Genomic DNA, 25624 nt, shown 5'->3' with positions numbered 1-25624 from the left:
CAAAGTTGGTACACAGTAAACAGTTTGACATCCTATAGGGTCGCGCCGGGCCCGAAAGGCTTAGGCCCGACCCGACACGTTTCCGACAGCTATGCCATGAACATAAACACGACACTATTCACTCTTCGGCTGTTGTGAAGATACATCCCACACACGAGATCTGTTCTAGCGAGTGCTTGGCACTTCTTTCAGTGTCACCACTTTGACTGGTATACTTTGTATGTTATCAAATATTTACGCCCACAACAATTGTGCGAAATATTTGCAGAATAATGTATATTACTATTGCAGCCACGGCTGGCTGTTTTATCAATGCAGTGCTAACCACAAAATCTGATTTTGGCATTTTAAATAATGACAACAAACTATTCTACCCCCATGAACTGGAAAAAAATGGCAGGCATTTATAATTTGAGTCAAAATAAATTGCATACGAGTGGGGGCTGCTGACTAAAAGCAACACGTACGCCACCTGCAAATGTCATTTTTTACGTCATGCAATAAAAAGAATACGCTCTACCTATTTCTGGGAAGAATACACTAGCCTGGGCAGCGTAACAGACATTAAAACTGTCCTGTCAAACTATTGGCTGTCTCGAACTTATACTAGTTTTGCGCTCAAAGCAGGAAGGTTGTTAGCCCCACCCTGCTTCCTCGAGTATAGTCGCCACCGCAGTTCCATAGATCTGTCAAAGCGAGCCACTGTCATCATCAAGATTTCCACCGTGGTCGTTGTTCCCTGAAAATGCCTATTTCGTCATGTTCTTGTAATGGCCTTCTATATTGGGTTATGTCGTCTTCTTGTGACAGCGTCCAATATTTTTAAAGTGTTATGCCTTTGTGGCAAACTCTTTCTGAGGCCTTTATTGGCGCTCATCGCAGTGCCCATCTAAACATGGCGTCCATTCGAACATCCAAGAACTAACAAGCCTTTGCCTAAATACACTTCTCTTCTGTCAGTGTCACGTGCAATACTATAGAATGCTAAAAAAAATGTCGTACTTGAGGTTTCCAAATAACTGCCAAAGCGCCGAAGTGATCTAGCCGGTGGCTTCTTTAGCACTCTCCGTTTTACCCTGCGTATCCGTTGCCTGGAGCGCGAGTTTCCGCAGGAACCAAAAGCAGGAGAGTGGGTTGCCCAGTCACCGATGGCCGAAGCCCTCGATGTGAACAAGGGCTCGAACTGTGGCTTTGGTTTCAGGCTTTCAGTTCGCGGCAGTAACACGTTAGGGGAAGCAAATGTATTCAGAACGAGAAAAGCAATCATCAACATCATCATCATCATCATCGTAATCATCATCATCAGCCTGACTACGTCCACTGCAGGACAAAGGCTTCTCCCATGTTCCACCAGTCAACTCGGTGATTATGGTGGAGAACAAATGGTTGATGCTAATTAAGAAGTGGTATTTCAGCCAGAGATACTTCGACGAGCCTAGCAACAGGCATGGTTGGAATTTTAAACATATCTGATGCGCAATGCATAAGGCCTCCTCATATCCCTAATGAAGCAACTATGCAGCTTGGCAAACTGCAGGTTTGCAGGCCTAGTTTCTCTAGTTTTGATGTATGTTATTTACCCATTATGTGCAGAACAGCAGAAAGTTTGGAAAACGTTTGAATACATTAAAATTCCTGGACACGGGGTGCAGCAGGATCCATCGCATATTTATGCAATAAAAGTTGCCAACGTACCAATGCCTATACACCCCTCTTCCACCTGTTTAAAAAGATACAAAAGCAAATCAACAACATAATCGGGGCCTTCCCTAAATAGAGCTCTTCATGCGCAGGAGTACTTTCACATTTTTGAGTGTCATGAGAACACTTGAGCTTCGACAAATGAGAACGCTTATGTATTATTGTCAATATACGAAAAACACGAAGGTTGTCGTAAAAATGACCAAAGATTTGTTGTATATAATCGGCATTCCAGTTAAATGCTAAGCATTTCCGGCTAATTCCCAATTGCGAAATATTTGCAGCTGGCTTGCTCGCCCTAAAAAATTGGCAGCATTTGCATTGATTGTCGCGTCAGTGATAAGTCACTCCGCACTTCACACTACATGTGTATCAACGGGAGCTCCGGAGATATTATTAACCCACGAGTCACGTGGAAGAGTCTACGGAGCACGCAGGCAGAAAATGGCGCAGCAGTCGTGTGAGCGTATCTGCCTACTTTTTTTTTTCACTAGATTGAATTTTCGCAGAATGATATACATTCTATTTACCGTTAGCAGTGTACCCTTGCTGTTGCAGCAGTACCACCCGGCACACTTCTGCTCGCTACATGCAAGACAGTGTTTCACTCAGTATAATCGATGGTGGAAACTTATACCACGAATTACTTCAAATTACCTGTTACCGACGGAGTGAAATGCTAGACGTCTTGTGCTTTCGGTTTTGAATGCATGCTGATGCACTACATGTGGTCTAACTCAGCCAACGCCCTCAACTGCGGCTTCTTACTTAACCTGTTATCTTAAGTGAGGTGCGCGAAAAAAAAAACGGAGCAGAAAAAAGAGACACCGATACATATATGGTAGCAAGGCAAATCAGAGCAGCATAATTTATTAACAAAGCAGGGGATTTATGGGTCACGAAATCCTCGGTCGTGTTACTTTCCGCTGAGGTAACTTTCCTGGTCGCACGTCTTTATTACAGTTCTTGTCTGCTCATCTAATTGTTTCTTCTATATGTGTTCACATAACAGCATAGTTTGTGTGCGCTGTGTCTAGGTGTCTTCCTGTGCGCTATGTAGCAGATATCGGCAGCTTGCTTTTCGAACGTTGAAGGAGGTGCTTCTTCTCGGCTCAATGGCTAACGCCATGCGCTCATGAACGAAAAGTCAAAGGTTCTATTCCGCACACTGGAGTCTTTTTTCTAGAGATTTCTTTCTTTCCGACGTTTTCACATAAATACACATATACATATAGAATGAATGACGCCGCATGCTGACGCTGGCGCAAAACCAGCAAAGTGTGTCCATATATTTACTATCGCAAAAAAAACTTACGCTAGCACGTCAGGCTTTTATCAGTCGTGATAACACCTGCAGTAAAACAACGCACACTTACAAGTACACTCGCCCGTACACTGCCACTACGGGGCGTATGCTCAAGCACGGTAGTAAAAAAATCACTTGCTAAGACTGTCTTCATCACGCCTGGTCCTTTCGATGGTTTTGAAGGGAAGCTGACCTAAGCATGGGACAGCGATTGTACAAAACAGACTGGCTAGACCCACTGTGGCCGCTGATGACAGATGCAGACGCTGCTCGTAAGTGCTACTGTTATTGCAAGACCTTGGAAAACCTGATCAGCGAGCAGGCAAACCAAAGGAGCGTCTCCGAAACTCTGTTTGACAGGTTAGAACATTCTTTACGGCCAAATAATTCAAAAAAATGCTATGAGGCTGCGATGACAATTAATTATGCTAGAACATAGTATATCACAAAAGTAATGCGTTTTTCGGCTTCGAGCCAACTTGATAAGACGTCGTATAATATGAGCATTCACCACTCAGTGTGACAGATTTTCTCATTTATCAGCACAATTATCGGTGCCTTGAACGTAAAAAAAGATTCTGTAGTGCTGCTCTTAAACTTCACCGTCATAGTCGCAGCACAAGCGGTCAAGAAAAACTTCTTGGTCTTGTTGATACTTCATATAAGACATAACCGCTACAAGTAATACGCACGAGAATTGAAAGTGTTTAGCTTGGATTAGGCGGAAGTAAGTTATACGTTTAAATATAGCAGCATCATGGTGCGCACGCTCAAAAATCAATTACATTTTTTGCTAGTGTACTTGCACGGGCCTCGACAGACGCCTTTCAGTGGCGGGAAACTACTAGACGCGCGCGTTTAGTGCAAGGTTATTGCACGTTCAAAAAGCAACGGATCGTCACAACTTCGTGAGCAGATTTCTATGGCATGTCGCATAATAATATTGTGGTTTCGGCTCGTAGATTCCCTCGAAATATTCCTTAAATAAGCGCTATAATTCGGACGCAAAGCGAAGCGCTAGTGCTATCGCAGAAACTCTAGCATTCTATGCACAGTGGCACTAGCTTGAAACCAATGGGCTCGTTTTTCCTGCCACAAAGAATTCACCGTTCCGCAACAAATCACCTTGCGGGTTCCCTCTATATTTGTGTAATATTGCTTCAGCATTTTATTACGGAAGACAATTGAGCATTACTTTCATATAGTTTTTAAGCTGTTTTTTTTATCGCTTGTGATTCCAGCGCTTTTCCACGCCTGTATACGATGTTTGCCACATTACGATGAAACTGTGGTGGAAGGTATTCTAAACGTACTTAAAGGGGTCTTGACAGGGTCACCCAACGATTTGCGGTTTTCGGCAAAAAAGAAAGGCAGAGAGTCGAATATGCTTGCACATGTGTCAAAACTGGACTGTGAGAGACTTTTTCAGGCCAAAATAAGCCGTAGAAGTCTTCGGCAGTAAACTCCACCTATCGCCGGCGACCACCATTTCGTCATGGCGTGCGTCACCTCAGAAAACGATGGGAGCAGTGCCGTCGTCCGCAACGAAATGGCACCTTCGGCACGTTGTCAGCGTGTTCACTGTGTTGCGAGTGTTTCTTTCCGTGTGGTCCGCAAGTGCTGTGAAGTAGTACCGGTACCATCGCCATGTCGTCAGCACCGTAATAAACTCATCATTCGGGCAGTGATTCATCGAGCAGCAGAAGCGGCGATGACGTCGTGTACGATGCGCATTTGGATTTCGACCCCACCGCTACTAGCTCGAGCGACGAAGAAAGTGTCGAAGACGGGGTGAACGCATATGTCAACGCTATTGCTAACGATAAATGCATTTACCTCTTTCCTTTGACGCTTTTCAAAAGCACTCCGACGCTTAACTTGGAGGACGAAACGGTGCAATAACACGGTTGGCATAGCGTCCGGCCGCAACCTCGGCATTTTCACTGGTACACCGAACTCGCCGAGAAGACGCTGGTCATCATTGTACCTGTCTGCCGTAAAGTGTTCCGAGCACAAAACAGGTGCGCAACTTGCGCACCAGTCTTTTCTGTGCACGTTTATCTTTCAAGCGTTGCGGTTGGTGGGCCTTTAAGGGAACTTGAAGAATGACGCAGTACTCTGCCTGCTCTGTACGCTCTGGCACGCCATAGCTCAGCACGGGCGACGTGGTGGCATTGCTTCAACCACTGCAAATCAGTCAGTTCCAGTGGCACGTTGAATAACGCTGAAATAACTCGATTGCAAGTGCAGCTGACCATCAAACACGATCGCCCTCTGTAAGACACGCCATTCACAAGCCCGTGGAGCAAACGGTTCCTTACGTCACGGCTAGCCAGCGTATCAGTGTTTTCCGACCACTAGGCTGCTCGCTCGTTTATAAAAAATATTCGATTGTAAATTAGCGGCACGACCCAATGCACTGAACTATCGCAAGCTTGTTTGTGAACGCAGAAGGACCAGCCCACACGACACAGTTTATGGTCGAAAATTGCGTTTAATGAACGCTTTAAGAAAAACAATTAGGTTTCACAAAAAGAAAAACTTATGAAAGTTTGAAAGGAATATATACGTTTGAGACAAGTTGAAAGAAAGTGAAGAAAGAATTATAATCATAGCTCACCTAAAATATTACAGTTTTTCTGGGTAGCTATGGCTCCGAGGCTGTAGAAGCTTTCATACATTTTTCCTTAAATAGGGCCCATATTATCAAAGCACTTCTTACGCAACAGTGACCGTAAGTGCTCTAGTCTTCATAAATTAGCATTTTGTAAAAGGCGAATAACTTATTTCTCTCTTCTCTCAGTTTATTTAGCCTCCTGCTGTACACATCAAGCAGCTGCCTCTTTGTGGCCATGACTCTAAAGTTGTCTTCACGACTCGTGGTTATTAAGTCATATTACTGTAGTCGTAGAATTTCCTGCAGTATTTACTAGAGAGAACACCGGTGCTAGGGTCATTTCGTCACTATGGTACTGATGGGTAGTGCACGAAGTCGCCTAATTTTTGTGCTTGCGACTTTGAACGCACATGTGTCCTTACTTTTTACTGTAGTGCTTTTACATGCATTTCGGGTAAATGAACGCATCCTTAGGAACTCGATGGCCATATTCAAATTGCTGTGAATAGAAAGCCGAGGTTGTGAAGTGGAACTGCTGTGTGCTTACTAGACTTGCGGCAAAAAAGAGGCCGGTAAACGAAGCCAAAAGAAGCCGAAAGAACGAAGTTTAGAAAAATCTATGAGCTACTCAGGATTTCCATGCCATGACTGCGGCGCCATGCGTTGAAGCTGCCACAAACACTAGCTCCACAGTCCACATTGGTGTATTTATATGATACTCTATGAGGGTGGTGAGATATCGTGTGTAATACGAGCCGATATTTCATGATCTTGAATTTGTGTCGCTCCTTGTTTTCTTTTTTCGGCTTTTTCGGGTTCAGTGTATTTGACTACCTTCTTTCATTTTCAGACCACCCGCGTGCGCAACATTTTTGCTTAAAAAGGGCGTTGAGATAAGAAAAAAGCAATAATAATAATAAAGAAAACGGGGGTGATCACGCCACCATATGAATCGGTATTGAATAAAAGTTAAACTTATCTCACAGAGCTGGTTCATCATTTATTGCGCCTTATTTTGACGCAAGGGCGCAGCACTGAAATCGATAGCAACAAGTTGTAAGGTCAAGCGAATGAACTTAATTTAATTGACAGTTTATATCAACAAAATAATGGCATGAGCAAAAATCGGCAGTTTTCATTCGAGACCATTAAGAACAATCAGCTAATTTCCACGATGTAAACGATAACGAGTGTACAATGCTATACGTACTCAGTTCCATAATGTCTACATTCAAGTCATCGACTAGTATAAAGAACAGACGCATGGACTGGTGGACACAATTACGAATGTACGGATATGTACGACGGTAGGTGAATGGATGGAGGGACAGATGGACGGCACGGGCGATCACGTATTGGGCTGGCGTATAGTTGATTTACATAAAGTCGGTTGCTAACGTATGTTTTTGTTTTTGGCTTTTTGGGAGCAGGTGCTCAGTTTATGTTTGGGTTTTGTGGGCCCTGATGAACGTCAACTATAGGTCGGCCCTAAAGAGCTTTGTCCCTGAAAACTAGCATCGGCAGCGTTGACACAACTGACACATACAATAATTGTCATAGCCCTAGAATAAATTGAACCTCCGCTTTTTGCGCGGCAATCAAGTATTCCGCCATAGAGCCAAGCCAGGTCTCGAAACGTCTTTTCAAGTAGAGCCTAATGTTCATGAAGTGTTAATCCGAAATGAAGTGACGAGTATGCAATGTCAAAAAACAATACATACGTACTCCTACCATACAAATGGCTAATGCCCGTATGACAGTGGAGCTTAGAAACTAATCTCAACGTTGAAGATACTATCTTGTCGAGGAGCTGAGTGCAGCGTATTTTTTTTTTGCCACCGTCATCAGCATGGTGTTTAGATTGCTTATTACACGCTTCTGCACATGTATGCAAGTTCTTTTATTATCTATAGCTGAGGCCACTTATCCCGACACACCTCCTCGCGCAGTTACAGGAGCTATAAACAGTTTACACCCAGCTCACGTTTCCAAGGGCTGTGCCAACTTTCGCTCTACAAGAAACTTTGGTGGGCTAGTCCCATTTGTCGTTTTATTCAGCGCATTCACGACACCTCGGCCTTTTACTGGTAAAGAGGAGAATGATACATACGACCCGCTTACGGAAAGCAGCGGAGGCGCACGTGGTGGGCTTTCAGATGAAGAAAACAAAAAAACAAACAAACAAAAGATAAAAAAATGGTTGCAATGTTTTTATGTTCGTTTGCGAAATATACAAGTTTATTATAGTTTCTATATATAATTGCTACACGTATTCGTGGGACTCATATTCAAGAACTAAAATATGTTGCGATTACACAGGAAGCATTTCCGTAAGGTTGCCTTACGCTGATGCTCTTCACGATCACGTCATGGAATTAAACTATGTGGGGGTCAAGGATATGTTGCATATATTATAGGAATTTTAAACTGGCTTCTTGAAACATTAGCTGAACTGCCTCCAATGCTTTTTTATTACATGCAGGTGGCTGAAAACAGATGTTACCATGCCTCGGTGCTGGGAACGCTGGAATAACTGCTCTCGCATGCCGCAGCGGGGACCCGACAGTGTCCACAGTTGGTTGGTGGCCGGTGAGCAGCCAATCTTGAGGTTGTGTAAGGGCCGGTTCACCCTAGCGGCAAGCATGCCTCGCAGTTCATATTTTGATGTTCTCAGGCAGCTGTGCGCGGCTGTTTGCATCGCGTACGTCTCCCGTTCTTTGCCATTCGAAAAATACGATCGAGACCCATTTTTATTCTCTTTGCCATTTGCCGGAGAGTGACGTTGCCAATAAGCGACGAAGAAGTGACATGGCTGAGCCGCCTCGTCTGCTTTCGCTTTTCCGCATCATCTGCGTTTGCCGCGAGAGACTTCGAGCTGCTTGCTTCTTGCTCTGTGGTTTTCATGCTATGCCGTACGTGTTGTTCTCAGACTACGTTTCAGCAATGAATATAGTATTTCAGTCTGTCCGGTATTTGAAAAAAAAAATGGCAGCATATCCACGGAGTGAATGATGGAGAGTGGGGCGATAAATTCGTCCGTCCATTCGTTCTTGCTTCCGTCCGTCTATGCGTCCGTCAGTGTGACCGTCCATGCGTCCATCAGCCCGTCCGTGCGTGCGTCTGTTCGTGCATTCGTCCCTGCGTTCGTCCATGCAGCCGCCCCTGCGTCCGTTCATGCGTCCATCCACGCATCTGTCTATGTGTCCGTTCGTCCATCTATTCAGCACTCCAAGTACCACCATCTCGCATATTTTCATCATATATTCCCCATATAGAAGCACCACCATCCAGCGGACATTCCAAGGACTAAACGTGAGGTGGCTCACGCACACTTTCTTACGGCTTGCGCTTCGAGTCCACTTCCCACCTTTAACCACCTCGAGTTCATGGTATACACTAGTTCACTGTATTCATGGCACTGCGGCCGAACGCTCGCTAAACCTTTCGAAAACCAAGAAGGTTACGCCCAGCGAGTATGACGTAGCAAACTTTTTCAGTAAGATATTGCTCAATGTACATGCCAATGGCTGCTAATGGAAAATGAGAGCCGGAGAATTCGGCTTTTACTTTCTTATGGCTTGCGCTTCGTATCTACTTCCAATTTTTAACCACCTCGAGTTCATTCATGGTATATACAAGTTCATTGTATTCATGGCACTGCGGCTCATGCTCGCTAAACCTTTCTAAAGCTAAGGAGGTTACACCCAGCGAGATAACGTAGCAACCCTTTCTTGTCAGATAGTGCTCAATGTACATGCCAATGGCTGCTCATGGTGATCGCAGCCTGTGCGTTAACTGAAAGCCGAATGCTCCTGTCTCTCATTCCCCACTAGCAGCCATTGACATGTACATTGAGCACTATTTTTTATTGTTCAACAACGCACAGAAGAAGTCTCTCACCGGCACCATCTTGGAGGTCAAAATGTTATACTTCTTACATACTACGGGGGACGAACGGGTGTCGCTATAAGGAGCTTCGCCCCTAAAAAGTCCACAGCGATTCAAAATGACGTCTCTCAAAGCAGGCATTTGGACAAGTGGCACCCGTTATCCTGTATCAGCAGTAACTAAGAAACGTACCTGTTATGCCCTCCGAGATTTTTGGGAAGGCTTGCTTAAGCCTACAACGTCAAATATTTGAGTATAGCTCTCAAAAACGGTGCCGAATTGATTCGACTGCTGTGTTTTTGAAGATAAAGGACATAAGTCCAAAGCGAATGGTAGCATCAGTTCGGAGCTTACGAGCTACAGAGCACACAGCGGCCGCATGATAGATTCGCGGCAGTCGACAACTGCATTCCGAACAGTAGCCATGCTTGCTGGAGGCTGAAATGCCTCGCCGGCGAATATCGCCGTGCACTTCCAACCACTCTCCTGTGGACGGCGCCGGCGTCCGGTCAACGGCACCGCGCCGTCAGGGCAGACTTGCCGTTAGCGTGAAGCAGCCCTAACAGTCAGCGCTGAAGAAAATGTGAGAGAATAACGCGGATAAGCTGTGCGCATTGGTTATCGTTACGACAAAGAATGGGAAGATTTCCATTAGTGAAACAGCTGCTTTATGTACAATGTTGAATTGCAGTACGCTATACTAAGTTTGCGAGTGGCTGCGCAGAAATGTACCATAAGTAAGAAAAACATAAAGAAAAGATAAGCCATCGCACTGTTGGTGACAACTTTGCGCGTCACAAAAATCTATGCTACAACCTTTACAAGAGCTATCAAAATCATCATTGTCGACATCGTGATCTTCAACAGAGACCGTATATTACGCAAATCCTTAGTTTGCTCATTGTGTCCTTATGGTACCACTACCATATAAGAGCAGAAATTAGAGGTTAAGAATGGTCTTGCAGAGAAGTTTCAGTACCTATAAATGCCTATTTTGGGCGTTTATGTCTAAACACGTGGGAATGGTTATGATATCTGTACTCGCGCCTACACGAACGCTATACTGAGTTCACACAGCGCACACAGCATGAGGGCTCATGCTGTGTGCCTTTTTCCATTCGTGTGTGTGTTCTCCTCCGCGCTGCCAGTTCGCTCAACGTTCACAAATTACCAACTAAGACACCTGTCTATCTTGTTGCACTGTATTTTTTCGCTGAGCCTGTTTTCACTTTGGAGCGCTGCTTGAGACCGCTTTTCTTGTTACTGGGCACGTTTGACTGCTCAGAAGTGCGTAGGGTTCGACCTACTGCTCCATTTCAGCCTACTCGCGGAAAACATAAGCAAAGGTCATCTCCTTGAATGCTCCCTTTCGCGTGTGTTCGTTCAGTGGAAAGTTGCAAAACGTATCCATTTTGCCAGACCCAGTCGTCGTATGATGGCGACCACAGCTTGAAGCTGTTCAATATAACAACAGGTACTCACTAATAATTCACTCGAAACCAATGTCGGTGACAATATTGGAGATTGAAGTGTGCCTTATATTCGGAAAACCACGGTAAAATGTTCATATGCTTCTTATTCGAAAAAACGCGTTGAAAAATTGTGTTGACTTCTTTCAGGTGCTTGCGCTCTCTCATCTTTTTTCGCAATGGCCGGACGGCGCTCTGCGGGACTACTATTCGTTGTGATAATGCAGACATTCCAAGTCAACAGGAGCGAGGGTTCATGGCCGTTGATGCTGATGGGTGCCGTACTTTATTTGGCAGGTGAACAATTATTTTATTACTCTTTGATAACTTCTAGGAAGAAATTGATGAAGACACCGCATGGCTCATACGCATGCCACATTTCTGAACAATACGAGGTGGACTACGTAGTTGCACCGCACATAAAATGACTGGTCTCTTTTTCTTATTATTAGGAAGATATTTCAGTTTCTTTTGTGAGAAGAATAGAAAAGAGCATGGCACCTTTAACCAAAAAAATATTTTAGCATGCGTGCCCTATTCTGTAAAGCATCGGATATATTTATTACATGCTACCGAATAGTCGAAGAGTAAGTACCGCCAGCCGAGGACAACGTAAAAAGCATTGAGAAATTCTAACTTTGGTTTGCTTGGCCAACAAACTCGTGAGTACAATGATTAAGAATACACCTATTTAGATGTACCAACCGTCATAGGCGTGCGCAGAGTTCCCGTTCAGGGTGGTGGAGGAGGGCGATGGTTCATCGCAGCGACCCGCCTCACTTTTGAGCCAGTCTATGGAGCCACTTTGGCGCAACCCCCTTTTAGGTGACAAGACGGGGGGTGGTCGCCCCCCCCTGCCCCTCCTGTGCACGTGTATGCCAAGCGCCTTTAATTCACACATTTTGGCATTCTCTGCTTCGTATTTTGAGATGTTTATATTTTTTGTTGTCAGCACATCCAGTCGCATTGTTTTGAGAGCCTGCTCTCAGGAATATGTGTTGAGAAGATCACATTCGTCGTCATCAGTAACCCTGATGCGTGCTCACATTATTCTTGTTTTCAATGAAAAGATTTAAATTTGAAAAAAAATATTGCTGATTTCACGTATGATTGCCCTATAGTAAAAAATTCAGTGCAGCAAAATTACGAGGTCACGTTCAACCTTTTAAACGGCACATCAAGACTGGCTGTTGCGAAACACCCACCACCTGAGCGAAAATGTTCAAAAGAAATAAATATCGATGCGTTGACCTGTAATATAACAATAAACGGATAATAAGTTCACAGGTACCCGCTACTCCTCTCTCTATAAAGGAAGAAGCTTTCGCGAACACGCAAGGAGAAAATCCCCTACTTGTTCATTGCCTATCCACCTGAGTGGGTTGCGCCAAACTGGTAAAGAAGCAATTAACAAAATTATGAATGCCTGAGTGAAGATTTGCAGCTTCTTTTTCTTTTTTAGGAAGGAGGGGGGCTGCATTTTTCATGCAAAGGACCATGATGTCAGTCACGTGAGGTGCCATTTTGTTTTAGAAGAACGTTGGCCGTTTACACGAAAAAAAAACATCTGGTGTATTCAGCGGAATTATAGCACATTTTCAGCCAACTGACCAACGGTTAATCATCTTTCACCTGTCTTCAAAACTTGAAACCTACATTGACAAGTAGGGGACACATTTCATTAGAAATAAAGAATCCACTTTATACGAGTGACAGTTAATAAAAATGTGTACTCTGCAAAGTGCAGTGAGTGATAAAAGTATCAGCGGCGGCAGTAATGCAATACTGGTTTGATTTAAGGTTCCCAGGCTTTTTTATAAAGGATGAATCAGATTGTCGTTCGCGGCGAACGGCGTTTCCGGCAGTCGGAGACCCCGGTATGTCGCTTGCTTTTAATTTAATTAAGCGGTGACCAGCTGCTTTCGTTTCGTTATTAGTGTCTAGCGTTAGAGATTTGTTCACACCTTTAGTGGGTCCCGGAGCCACAATTTCTTGTCTTCAGTAACATGTGCAGCTGCAATAGCATATGCCACAGTGGTATTTGAGTTTTTTGACCGGAATACTGGTGGTGGTGATATTCAATTTCTCACAGAAAAAAAGAAAAAAACAATGAAGGGGACCAGTACAGAGACTGATTGTGCTATTTTAAGAGAGGTCGGCGGGTACCCCTTTAGATACCACAGCTTTCACCGTGATCTTGATGAGCCAGCGTTGGTCTTCTAACTCGTAGGGACGCATGAGGGACTCCCACGACTCTCGAGTGTTTGTCTTGTCTGAGTTGTAGTGCGTCACATACACACCATTTGTATGAGTGCCGTCAAATGCGAGCAATGCTTGCACTTTGGCGCTATCTGTTCCCGAAAAATTCGGATGTATGAGAGGGGTTGCTTCCTATATTCCTATGCTGCGAGCAGAAGATTTTTTTCTTACCTCACAATAAAGAATGTATAATAGGAGGTGTGGAAAGCTATAGCTGCGTAGTTTGCACCATCGAATGGCTCGCGTCTTGTTAAATCGTGGCGTGCAGATGGGTATATGCATCAACCAAGCCTTTGGCACTGTAGGATGTCCGTATATGCGGTGAGTAGTGCGTCGAGCGACATACTTGTGTCAGGGGAAGCGGTGTCGTGAACCCTACAATAAGCTCGGCCACTGAGATCTCGGGTGAGTGTATGTACGTGAGCGTTTCCGCTCAGTGACTAATGGGCAAGAACCCGAAGTAGTTAGCGATATGTAGATGAGGGGGGAGCAGATAGTAGGATGTACAATCATTGGTGGCAGATGCGGCCCCCATCGTAGATGCGGATTGCTTATTGAGAGCCAATGATGGCAACTTCGGTAATGGGGTCGGTAATGGGGTTTGGGCGCAGTGTTCTGGATGCACCGCTTGAGAATGAGGGGATGCAGACACTTTGACTATATTATGGTGTGAGGTCTGCCTATTGAGGGCCGCCCTCCTTGCGGAGATCCACACTTGCCGCAGTAGCGCCTGTTCAGCTTGTCTGTGTGACAGCCGCTCATATTGGGTGTTGAGGGTAGATTCAATCAGCTCGCTCACGGTGTTGGTGATGCCCAGAGCCATAGTTTTGCGAGTGGCTGTGAATGTGGATTACCCAGGGCCGTCTTATATACCATGCGAAACGTTGTCTACAGCCGTTCGTTTTCGGTGCGGGTGATACGTACGTAAAGTGCAGAGTCGGTGATGCGAGAGCAGATAAAAGCTTGAACGAGGCGCAGAAGTTTGGACTCTCGCATGCCTCGGTGCTTGTGGGAGACTCGCTTAAGGCGTCCGATCTGCCTCGCAGACTGCTCGATGCGTTGAAGCAAAATAAAATTGCTGTCATTTGCCAGTCATAGGTACAGGTCCAGATCCCTATGTGATTTGTTCGAGGGATGGGGTCACCACGAATCTGGAGGTTCATCTCAGGAAGTGTCTTTGGTACATGTTGTCCTGGCGACGGTATGACGATGTAGTTTGACTTCGTAGTGGAACAGCCAAGACCAGCAGTGTTAAGTTATCTGTGGACACGATCGATGGTGGCCTGGAAAGCGTCTTCTATCTAGCTGTGGCTTGCCTGCGTGATCCATACAGTGAGATCGCCAGCATACAGGCTATGGTGTTGTCCGCAACGCACACCACCTCGTTGTTGATACGCGCAGGGCGAACGCAATGCCATTCTATTGTGTAAGACAGATATCTTCGTACCTGTCACTGAATGATGAGCAATTTCAATTTTTGTTTATTTCAGTGGAAATGCAATGCACAAGTGCGCTTCATTTCCCCCTTCCGACAGGCCATAGTTCTCGCTGTATGACAGTGGCCAAAGCCAGATCAGTGACCAAAGCCAGCCCTGTCTTTGTACCTAGGTGTGCTGTTAACGGTGGTGACATGAAAAACTGTGTTGCATTCCCCGTACATAAAGCGCAAACTAACACAGAGTTTTCGCTTGACATGAGGGGATGAATATCTCAGGCGAAGCTTCCGCAAAGTTTAAGGTTTACATTGGATGAATGAAATAAAAAGGTATGGTGCAAAATTGTTTTTCAGTGGTCTCTCGAAAAACAATATTTGCGTTTGACTAAAAAGTTATTCGGAAGCATTCGAAATCCCTTTACTTCGCCAGTTCTGCTTCATAAAATAATTCAGCGAAAGAAACTCGTGCATGTGCCGACACCATTAGGAAAGTGACGAATTCCGGTTGACTGGTAGACAGTGTTCAAAAGGTATGCTTACGCGGCGGAAGAAATATACTTTATTGTAAGAAACCAGCAGGTTTAGGGGGCCGGGCCTAGGCCTCCTATGAGGGGACGTTAACGAGTTGCCTCGAGGCTGCCTCACGGGCACGTTGGGTCGCCCAGGTTTGCTCATGAAGAGTATAGCTCCCCGGAACCTCATGGGTCTTCGACGAAAGGATCATTGTGTTAGTGTGTCTGTACTGTGCCGGGCACTCCCACATTATATGCGGAAACGTGGCCGGGTGAGTGCCACAGCATTGGTAGTGGAAGGTTGTGCACAGGTCCGGGAATATGAGGTGTAGGTGGGCAGGCGAGGGATACGTGTTTGAAGTTGACGCAAAGTAGTGGGCTGTGCCCGGTTAAGCTTGGGGTGAAGTGGGGCGAAGGCTCGGCGTCTGAGGTAAAATGTCTGAACGAGATAGTTGTAGGTAGTCAGGTTGTCCCTGGTGTCCATCTTGTCTCCAGTACCTCCAGCATGGTCGACAAAGCCTCACGCAAGGGAGTTGGTGACCGCATTGAGGTTGGGGAGGCGTGGGTGGACTGGGCCCGCTTGGGTGGGGATCCATGTCGGATTGATTATGTTGTTTTTGGAGTGCGGTGCCTGGCAGAGGATGCGAAGAGCTTGAGGGTAAATGCGCTCTTCACTGTAGCTAGTGACGGCTGAGCGAGAGTCGCATGCGATGGTGTCACAGGCAGGATATAGAATGGCCAGGGCGACGACCACCTCTTCAACCGTCTAAAGAGGGAATAGTGATGCTGGTTGCATGGTGCAGTACTCCATGGCGTGTGGTGACAGCTACAAAACGTGTGCTTTAAGGATACTGAGCTGCATCAACAAATGTGGCGCCAGGTACGTGGACAAAAACTTCTGTGTTGTCTCCAGCGTGAGCTTGGCGCCGGGCTCTATTGTACTCAGGATGAATAATTTTAGGGATGAGATCCGCGTGGATCGAGCTGCGGATGTTATGTGGAATGGATTGTTTGGGGCCCTGTTGCTGATGAGACATGAAGTCAAGCATGGAGAGAATAAAACGTCCCGTTTCAGTTAGCGTGAGCTGTTCAAGCTGACTGCGTTGCTGGGTTTCGATGAGTTCGGCAAGAGTGTTGTGAACTCCCAGTTGATTGAAAAGTTTGGTGCTGGTGTAGTGCGGGAGCCCAAGTGCTTGTTTGTAGACCCCTCGTGTAAGGGTATCGAGGGGGAAAAGGCTCTCTTCTTTGAGACCACTTCTTCGGTTGCATATATCTTTGAGGAGACGTAAGGTATTGTGAGATTGAGCTGAGGTCTCGCTGAGAGCCAAGCTGTTAGAGCCATCGGCTGATATTGTGAGACCGAGGACCCAGATACAAGGGACGTGCGGGATGTGGCTGCCATCTTGAACGTTAAGGGTGATGGCGTCACAGGGTCGTTGCTCGTGTAGGTGTTTGGGGGGGGGGAGGCGTCCCCGCTGAATGGGCTCGCATAAAAGAAGCTCCGATTTAGCCGGTGAACAGTGCAGTTCAGTTGATTGCAGATAGGCCTTAACCGTCTCAATCGCTGTCTGCAGGGCTGTCTCCACTTGACCATCACTACCTTGGCACGCCCAGATGATGATGTCGTCAGCGTAGTTAGTATGGTTGTCGACCTGTTGTAACTGCTGTGCAAGGCCGAAGATGACTAATTTAAAGAGCATTGGCGAGATGATTGCTGGGTGCCTATGCTGACAAGAGGAATCTGGGTTGATCGCAAATCTCCGATCGAAAGTGTGGCCGTGCAGTTGGACAGAAAATCACGAATGTAATTGTAGGCTCCCTCTTCCATGTGGGGGAGAAAATGTTGTTCAAGAATAGCAGAATGAGAAATGTTGTCAAAAGCTTGACTAAGGAGGTCGATTCCGAAAATAGCTTTGGTGTTACGGAAACAGTCATTCAGAACTTGGTGCTTAAGTTGCAGCACAGCGTGTTGTGTTGACAGGTGAGGAAGAAATCCAATGATGGTGTGATGATAGATAGAGTTGTCTTCGAGGTAAATCTTTACACGTGACCCAACGGCAAATTCTATAACCTTACCCACACATGAAGTGAGGGAAATGAGTTTTACGTTGTTGAGACTAGATGGTTTGCAGGACTTTGGAATTAGGGTGACTTTCGCTGTTTTCCAGATAGGAGGAAGGGATCCATTGCATCAGCAATCGTTGATGTAATCAGTCAGATGAGACATTGATTCGTCATCTGAACTGTGAAGGGTTTTGTTCGTGACCTCATCCGGGCCTGGAGCAGAGTGACCGTTTAGCTTACAGACGGCAGCATGTATTTCGGATTATAAAAATGCTGCATCTAGTGTGGGGTTGCGGTTACTGACATAATTGCTGTGTGTACTGACTTGTTCCCTTGAGATATACTTGGTACAGAGATAGTCAAGCACGTTTTGCTGGCCTTGCTTAAGGGTCTCCGTATAAAGAAGTTTCTGCAGCCGATCCGGTTCCGAAATGCTGGTGTTGGTAGTGTCGAGTAGGTGTTTCAAGAGTTTTGATGTTCAAGAGCGGTGAGTTGGGCCCGTCAATCGTGTTAAACAGCTCAGTCAATTGTTGCCGGCTGAGCATTTGACAGCGCTTTTCTATTATTGTGTTGAGTTTAGAGATCTTGCATCTGAGGTGATGGTTAAGGCACTGCCCCTCCCACCAAGCTACGATACAGCCCTTAGCCTCCAAAAGGTGGGCTAGGTGGCTATCTATGCGTTCAACCGGGGCATCTGTGGTTATCACCCGGGTGGCCATCTGGATGTCAATGCATAGCGTTTGCGTCCAGGTGTCAATGTGGGTGACGCGCTTCGCTGAGGCGGCGCTGATGCGCATCTTGAGAAATGAATCCCAGTCGGTCAAAGTGAACTTTTTGGAGGGGGCACAGGTAGCAACGAGATGAGGTAAAGAGATAGTGATGAGGTAGTGGTTACTTCCTAGGTCCTGTTGGGTGTTACTCCAGTGTGCATTGTAGATATGGTAAGTAAATGTGAGGTCTGGAGTAAAGTCCCGGATAGTGGAGGCACCAGGCGTGTGGGAAAAAATTAATCTGTTATAAGCATGAGGCCTAAGTGATGGTAATATTGCCAGAGGTTGCGAGATGCTGCTTCCGTGCGTACATAGCGCCAAGCAGTATAGGCAAGGTTAAAGTCGCCGCCAATAAGAAGAAGGTGCGTTCCAGCAATATGTAGGGCCTCTTAAAAAGAGTGAGAAATCGACACTTTGCTTTGCTGTTAGGACTATTGTAAACGTTTAAAAGAAAGATGCATTCTTCTCGTTTACTACTTGGTAGGAAACGCAGCAACTATCACTCAGAAGAGACAACACAAGCGCTTTATTGAGTTCCATTCGTGGTTAGGAAATATTTCGAGGAACAGGTGTTCAATGTGAGGGCTACGGAGATCCTGTTCAATAACGGGAATGTGACGCCATCCTGGGGTGCAAACCCGGCGATGTCGGTGAGCTGTGTGGATTGTTTGATAAGCGCGGAGTGTGGTAGGGCATTGTTCGTTCCTTGGAGTATAATATCCTCAGGGTGGCAGGTATGTTGACGTAGGTATTGATCAAGGACCAATAATTTCTGGTGAAATCCTTGGAAGGTCCACTGCCAAACGAGGGTGCCTTCGTTAGTGAGACCATGGTAGGAAACGGGAGATGTCGCCATTGGCATCCCAGAAGGCTCACAGACGGGCGCAGCTTGGCTAGAAGGAGGCTTAAGAATATAATTTTTCAAGTTCTTCACTGGTTGAACAATGCCCGTGAGGGCGTGCTGGATGGTGTCGAGCGCTTGTTGGGAAGTACTCATAGCCGTTTGGAGCGCGATGAACATGTCATTGACCTAAAAACAGACTAGGCCCATGGCTCCATCTTGCAGAGTTCTTCTTTTGGGGGCAGGAGTCAAAGATGCCCCCTGACTACGGGTAGGGGTGTTCCGAGCGGTAGCTGTGGGGGTTGGCGTCTGAGTTTGTTTGAGGGCTTTAACCTTTTGCGTGAGTTTAATTAAGAGATCGCGTAGGTTCGCGTTCTCGCACTTGAGTTGAGTTATTTACGGGTTGTCTCTCGAAGGAGCGGGGGCGATGGCTTCTGCGTTGTTTGTGTTACGTTCCTTTGGCGAAGTGCCCTTGAGGGTCTCTCTGAAGCTCACCTTGGTATTGTTGGTATATTTGCTGCCTGATGCTGATGCGGACCGGGATTCTAAGCATTGTTGCCCAAACCTAGATGAAGTTAGGAAGTGGGATCGTCTTTCTTTGTCCTGTTTTTGGGAAGGGGATCTGGCTTTGGTGTCGAGGGTGGAGAGGCCGGCGTCTTGGTCGATAGCTTGGCTGTTTATACTGTCGTTCCCCAATGCGCTTGCGAAGGACGTACAGGGTTTTATAACGAGCAGGGCAGCTTTTTTCGGCTGTGAGATAAGGGCCACCGCAGAAAGAGCACTTAGGGTCACAGTTGTGATCGACTGGGGGGGGGGAGAGTTGCGGGCTTCGAAGTCTCGGCAAATCTTGTTCTTTGTGTAGGGACAAACATCCATGTGGTTTCCCAGACGGCCACACTGGTAACAAACATCAATTTGTTTCCGATATACCAAACATGGAAGTAACTTGGGCTTGTAGTGGAGCTGATGAGGCACATCCTCGTCGTCAAAGACGATAACCATCGTTTTAGTTGAGGCGATACGCTTGGCTGCCAGGGCCGTCAGGTTTCGAGCAGTGATGGTATTGCTACGTATCTGCAGGGGGTCTCGATGAGTGGGATGCCACGGATCACCCTCTCGTTGTGTGTACAGCTGCGGTGTCGTAAGCATTCAGGTCGTGGGTGACGCCTTTCACCTGGATGGCACGAATGCGGATGTACCGGTCTGCATGGCCTTGGTCAGGTGTGCTGATGACAACAATGTTTTGTTGTATATTCAGGCAGACGGTATCTTCTATGCTTTCGTTATCCGTGAGTTCGGCTGCTTCGAGAATGGCTGCAGTCACCACATGAGTGCCTACCTTGGCTGTATGAAGGGTACCTTTGGGGCGAATAACAATCTTGAGGTCCTCCGTTGGGAGCGGTGGCATGAGGCCCACCTTTAAAAATTGAGCTTTCACACGTGGTCTCGCTCGAGACCGCAGCTTGTTACATGGGGCTTGAGATGATTCATGAGCCAGCCAGACTCGGTGGTCACGTCTTCCGGTAAAATATCCAGGCCGGCGACCTGGATTTCCATAGCGAAGACGAACGTGCGGGCTCACGCTGGTGAGAGATGCAGATCACATGCACCGAGACGTGGCCGGCGCAGTCGTAGACGAGACGACTGGTCAGCACGCTTATAGGCTTAAAACGGTAGGGGCGTGGTGGGTGTGCAGTACGTGGTGGTTCTCTGCTAAATGTGAAGTCCCGCCTGCAAACAAGATGTGGCGAGAGTCCGGAGAACTTCAAAAATTGTTTGGTGAAATATTTAAATGGCTAGTCACAGACAAAACCGCGTAAACATTCGAGGAAACCGGAGCCGACGCAAACACGCCCGCACTCTGCGTTCATCGCAGCGCCATTGTTGAACGAAAAGTTTTTTACCCTCTGCTTAGGCATTTTATTCTTTAAATAATGTTGTGTAAAAACGTAACCTTGACCAATATTGAATTACTGGAGCACATTTAGCACTCAGCAGCACGTATTTATAAGATCTAACATAAAATTTATGTATGGGCATCTTACAATCATCTCTAAATTATTTAAAATTGATATACCACATTGCTCGGTACATGAATCAGTGCTTTTCTTGTTCGTTACTATATTACTTTCATTGTTGATCAGCGCTGCTGAGATACTTTATACAGATGACGTTACGAAATGCTACTACATAAGGACGAAAGAAAGTTATTTAACAAAGTTAACGCCTAAATTGGCAATATTCATGGCGAAGGCACTACTAATGTCATCGTACCTAGTTCTGCCTATAATATATTCATGAACTTTTGTCTCTGAAAGACCACAAATATTGGCGCATAAACATATATTCATCAATGACCGTTTCTAACAGCAAGGTAGTCACAAATGTATTGCAAGTAGTCTTAGCTTTACCTTAAATTGAATTTACATTCACGCAACGCTGTTCAGAAAGCCTCATAATAAAACATGCCTTCTGTGACTGTCAAAGTTGTTTTTAGGTATACAGAAATTAATATTTATTATGTATTCATTGTTTTACACATAAACCACTGCATTGTTATAAACAGCTGCACATGCAAATCTCACCGGAATTTCGGGCTGACTATCCACATAGGGGTGGTTCGCATAGCGAGGACTAAAAGCGTAAATATCAGAGGCGCCGATCTGTTTCAAAAGTTCAATCTATCAAGTGTCTAAGATCAAGTTCTTCATGATATGGTTTTGTTATATACAGAATATTTCCCGGCAACTTCAACACACTGTCGATATCTTTTTGTCCACTATTTCCAGAAGACTGAAGCTCTTCGTACTGCCGACTTTTGCTACTCAAAATTATAATATTAACCTTCGTCAATTATGGTAGTCAGAGAAAGGATGATCGGGTATACCATTAGTGGTAATATAAATAAAGTCCCGTACCTTCACTCTTTCCTAGCACTCCTTCCCAGCAGTCTTAGAAGCGATGTCATTATATGGTACAAACTTTTGTGTGGTACTCGCGGGCTACATTCAATCTGATATAGAAATGGAAATCAGCAATCAATGTAACTTTCATGCTTTGCAATCGCAGTCTTTTTTTTCAAACCTAATGTTTGGTTTGCTTTTCTTGCTGCATTTAGGTAGCATTCCTAATTTATTGCTGTCTTGAGAAACTTATGCTTGTTTAGACCCCTGCGCATATAGTACAGTGTTTCCTCGGCCGATTATCATTGATAGTGAACGTTCTGTATTTAAGCCTCAACCAGCGTGTGTGAGAAAGAGTTGCGCCACGTGCAAGACACATAGGGCTCATGAGAAAAAATATAATTCTCATAATTTCACACAAAAAATTGTAAACTATATGCGTACCCCTTGATAATTTGCTTGCAGGTTTAATTACGGGACCCTTGGCTCACAGATTCAACGCTCGTCCAGTGATTATTGCGGGTGCAGCGATTGCAAGCGCAGGCTCCATTCTCTGCTTCTTTGCAAGTACCATAAAACTTATGGCGCTGACACTCGGTGTAATACACGGTAAGGCATCCTTACCTACCCTTGTTGATGGAACGAAAGACAATCACGCCCTCAAACACCGTGAAAACTGCTCTACGTTGAGTCACGGAGGCTTGTCTTGATTTGTCATGGTCATTTTTCTTCTAAATACAACAAAACTTTGAATTATTGTGTTTCATTGTTTCATGTAAACTGGTTAAATCGTTTGCGAAATTTTCATATAAGCCACCACGCACAGAAAATGGTACCTTCTAGCAGTACTGTGTCAATATTGGGAAGGAGATGATAACAGAAATCTTGAAAAAATAATCAAATAAAAAATAACGCCAGAAACGACGCTGAAACAACAACGTCTATTTTTCGCGCTACATGACTTTCACTTCCAAATTACTGTCTCTGTTTTTTTCTCTTGTGTTCTTTTGTTACGTACTTGGATACACAGACATTTCTTTTTGGTATTTGCAGCTCGTTAATGACTTCACAAAAATGAAAGAAATACTAAGAAGAAACATTGAATACGGAAGCTCGATAGGATTAAGAGCTGGGCTAGCTGGCGACTGGTAACTATGCCATGTGGTGAAGTAGCGCACATTTTACAGGGAGAAAGAAAAAAAAGCACACGACACTCGCTACAGTCGCAACTACATTTATTCACAAAAATATGCTGCATATATACACCCAGAGCACCCCGCAGCAAAATTAGTAAGTGTGCGAATTGTGCTATTGGATAAGTTTTGACTGACTGGTATTTCATTTAGGTGTCGTTCGGGGTGGGGGGCGTATACAATTGAATAAAAATGAAACATTTTTTCTGAAATAAACTTAGTTTAGTGTATAGAATATTATGTCATTCTTGTCGCCATTTTCTTCATTGTCCGCCTAATAATTGCGCTACTTCATCATATGTTATAAAAAGAAAGCTTGATTTAAGTATTGAAATATTTCACTTGTGATCCGCAGCATCATAATTTTCAAATGTAAATGAAAACGTGCTCTTACAAAGAACCATGAACGCAATTTTGCAATAGTTCAAAAACTCACGTTACATCACTAAGAGAGCTAGTGTAGGCATTCATTAGGCACATCATCTATCTTTACACATATTCATCATCATGAGTGGTCGTCATCTTCTTCTGCTGTGGGGACTTGGCTTGTCTGAGTTCTGTGCCTTGGGCGTGGTCGCTTCATCGTGTCTTGTGGGCCTAATAAAGGTTGCCTTCACCGTTACATCACAAGTGGTGGAGTGTGCTCTACGATCTTCTGTCCTCTCCCAGCTCGATCTGCCTCCTGGAGCTGCGCTCAGGTCGTCGTTTGTACCAGGTGTCCGGTAACATGCCTCAGGACGAACCAACCGGCGCTTCTGCGTCTACCTCCACGGCCCCGGCTACCACGGCCTATCCATCATGGATTATCACCGTGCACCAGCGTGAGCCGCCCACGTTCGCCGGACTTCGAGGTGAAGATGTGGAAGATTGGTTGGACCAGTTCAATCGAGCGAGTTCCACTAACAAATGGGACGATCCTACCAAGCTTCGCCGTGTTTCTTTCTACCTCACGGGCGTAGCGAAAACATGGTTTTTCAATCATGAAACGGACATTACGGACTGGACACGTTTCAAGCAACAGCTTCGCCAAATTTTCGGGACCCCGGCGGTTCGTTCAGCTCTCGCGAAGAAGACACTGGATCCTCGCAAGCAACAGTGCGGTGAGTCCTACACATCGTACATAGAGGATGTGCTTGCTCTCTGTCACCGTTTCAGCACGTCCATGTCTGAATCAGAGAGAGTTCGTCATCTTCTGAAAGGGATAGGCACGGTCGCGTTCAATGCCTTGGTCATTCAAAACCCGACTACGGTCGCTGACGTTGTTGCCACGTGCCAACGCCTGGAGGAACTTGAATCCCAACGGTTACCGCCGGACAGCTCTGAAAACACTACCACGACTGATGCCTCATTGCGTGCCATGATCCGGGCGCTTACACGGGAAGAGCTGCAATCTTTCGGCCTCTCAATGACACCGAGTCCACCTCCCCCCTCCAACAATGTTTTGCGGGATGTTATCAAAGAGGAGTTGGCGTCCATGACCAGGCCAGCGTTTTTAGATTCTCCAGTACCTCGACTCCAGCCGACGTACGCACAAGTCCTCGCTGGCTCATCACTCGTGGTACAACCGATGCCCGCACACTCGACGCCTGTCCCGCTGGCTTCGTTAACTCCGAGTGTGACTAGCCAGCCCTTTCACCCACCGTGTCGGCCGCATCGTCCGATCTGTTATTACTGCGGCTATCGGGGCCACATTGCATGCGTCTGTCGGAAGCGTCAGCAGGACGAGCGTCGTGGACTCGACACCTACGGACGGGATGATGGGACAAGCTGGTACGCTTTCCAACGTCGTCCTTATGATCCGCCGCTACGCCGCTCACCGTCTCCAACTTCGACATCTGAGCCAACCAGTTCCTACCGCTCTACTAGACGCCGCTCACCCTCACCCCTCCGCCGTTCCACGTCTCCATTGCGACCTGTCTCGCAATTCAGCAACCAACGCCCGGAAAACTAACCTCTGCAGCTTTTGGAGGAAAAGCTGCATCGAACGAAAAGACAGAAATTCCCCCAGTGCGTCCATATAATACGATAGCTGTTTTAATAGAAGGTGTGTACGTGGATGCTTTAATAGACACTGGTGCCTCTTTGTCTGTGATTGATTGTTCTTTGTGCTCACGTCTACGGAAAGTCACCACCCCTTATAATGGACCTACACTGCACGCTGCTCAAGGGGACGCCATTAGACCTGCCGGTATGTGCACCGCTCGTGTTTTCATAGCTGGTATTCTTCATTTTGTACAATTTGCTGTGCTGAATTCGTGTGCCCACCAGATTATATTAGGCTGGGATTTTCTGTCTACGGCGAACGCTTCCATCTGCTGTAAAGAAAATGTTGTTCATATGATGGAAACTGACTATGCCCTGTATGCGGATGACAAACCCGTTCGCTTGCTCGCTGCTGAAGAGACCGAACTACCACCTGGTCATCAGCGGATAGTTGCCATCACTTCTAATGTGATCCACTCTGGTGACGTGTTTGTCCAACCATCTGCACGCTGTCTCGCAAGAGGTGTAGCCTTTGCTTCAGGTCTAGCGCGATTCCACAATGGCTCCGGACTTCTCTACGCTACGAACCAGACTTCTGAGAAAATTCTCATTCCTAAAGGCACCACAATGGCTTGCGTTTCTGAATCTCAACCTGTCTCTGTTGTCTCTCTTATGCCAGCGTG

The 25624-nt window shown here is 45.9% G+C and overlaps 1 protein-coding gene across 1 annotated transcript in view; it reads left to right on the top strand.

The window, feature by feature from the left end:
* Positions 1-3183: 3183 nt before the first annotated feature.
* LOC142803095 (monocarboxylate transporter 2-like) overlaps positions 3184-25624 on the top strand; it is a 28605-nt gene continuing 6164 nt past the window's right edge. The window contains exons 1-4 of the mRNA XM_075888200.1: positions 3184-3367; positions 8107-8213; positions 11132-11278; positions 22231-22374. Coding sequence (XP_075744315.1) covers positions 3207-3367; positions 8107-8213; positions 11132-11278; positions 22231-22374 — 559 coding nt within the window. The 5' untranslated portion in view covers positions 3184-3206. The remainder of the gene's footprint in view (positions 3368-8106; positions 8214-11131; positions 11279-22230; positions 22375-25624) is intronic.

Source organism: Rhipicephalus microplus, chromosome 3 (assembly GCF_043290135.1).
Source record: "Rhipicephalus microplus isolate Deutch F79 chromosome 3, USDA_Rmic, whole genome shotgun sequence".
Taxonomy (NCBI): domain Eukaryota; kingdom Metazoa; phylum Arthropoda; class Arachnida; order Ixodida; family Ixodidae; genus Rhipicephalus; species Rhipicephalus microplus.
The sequence above is the reverse complement of the archived record's forward strand: the minus strand, read 5'-3'. Positions and strand labels throughout refer to the sequence as shown.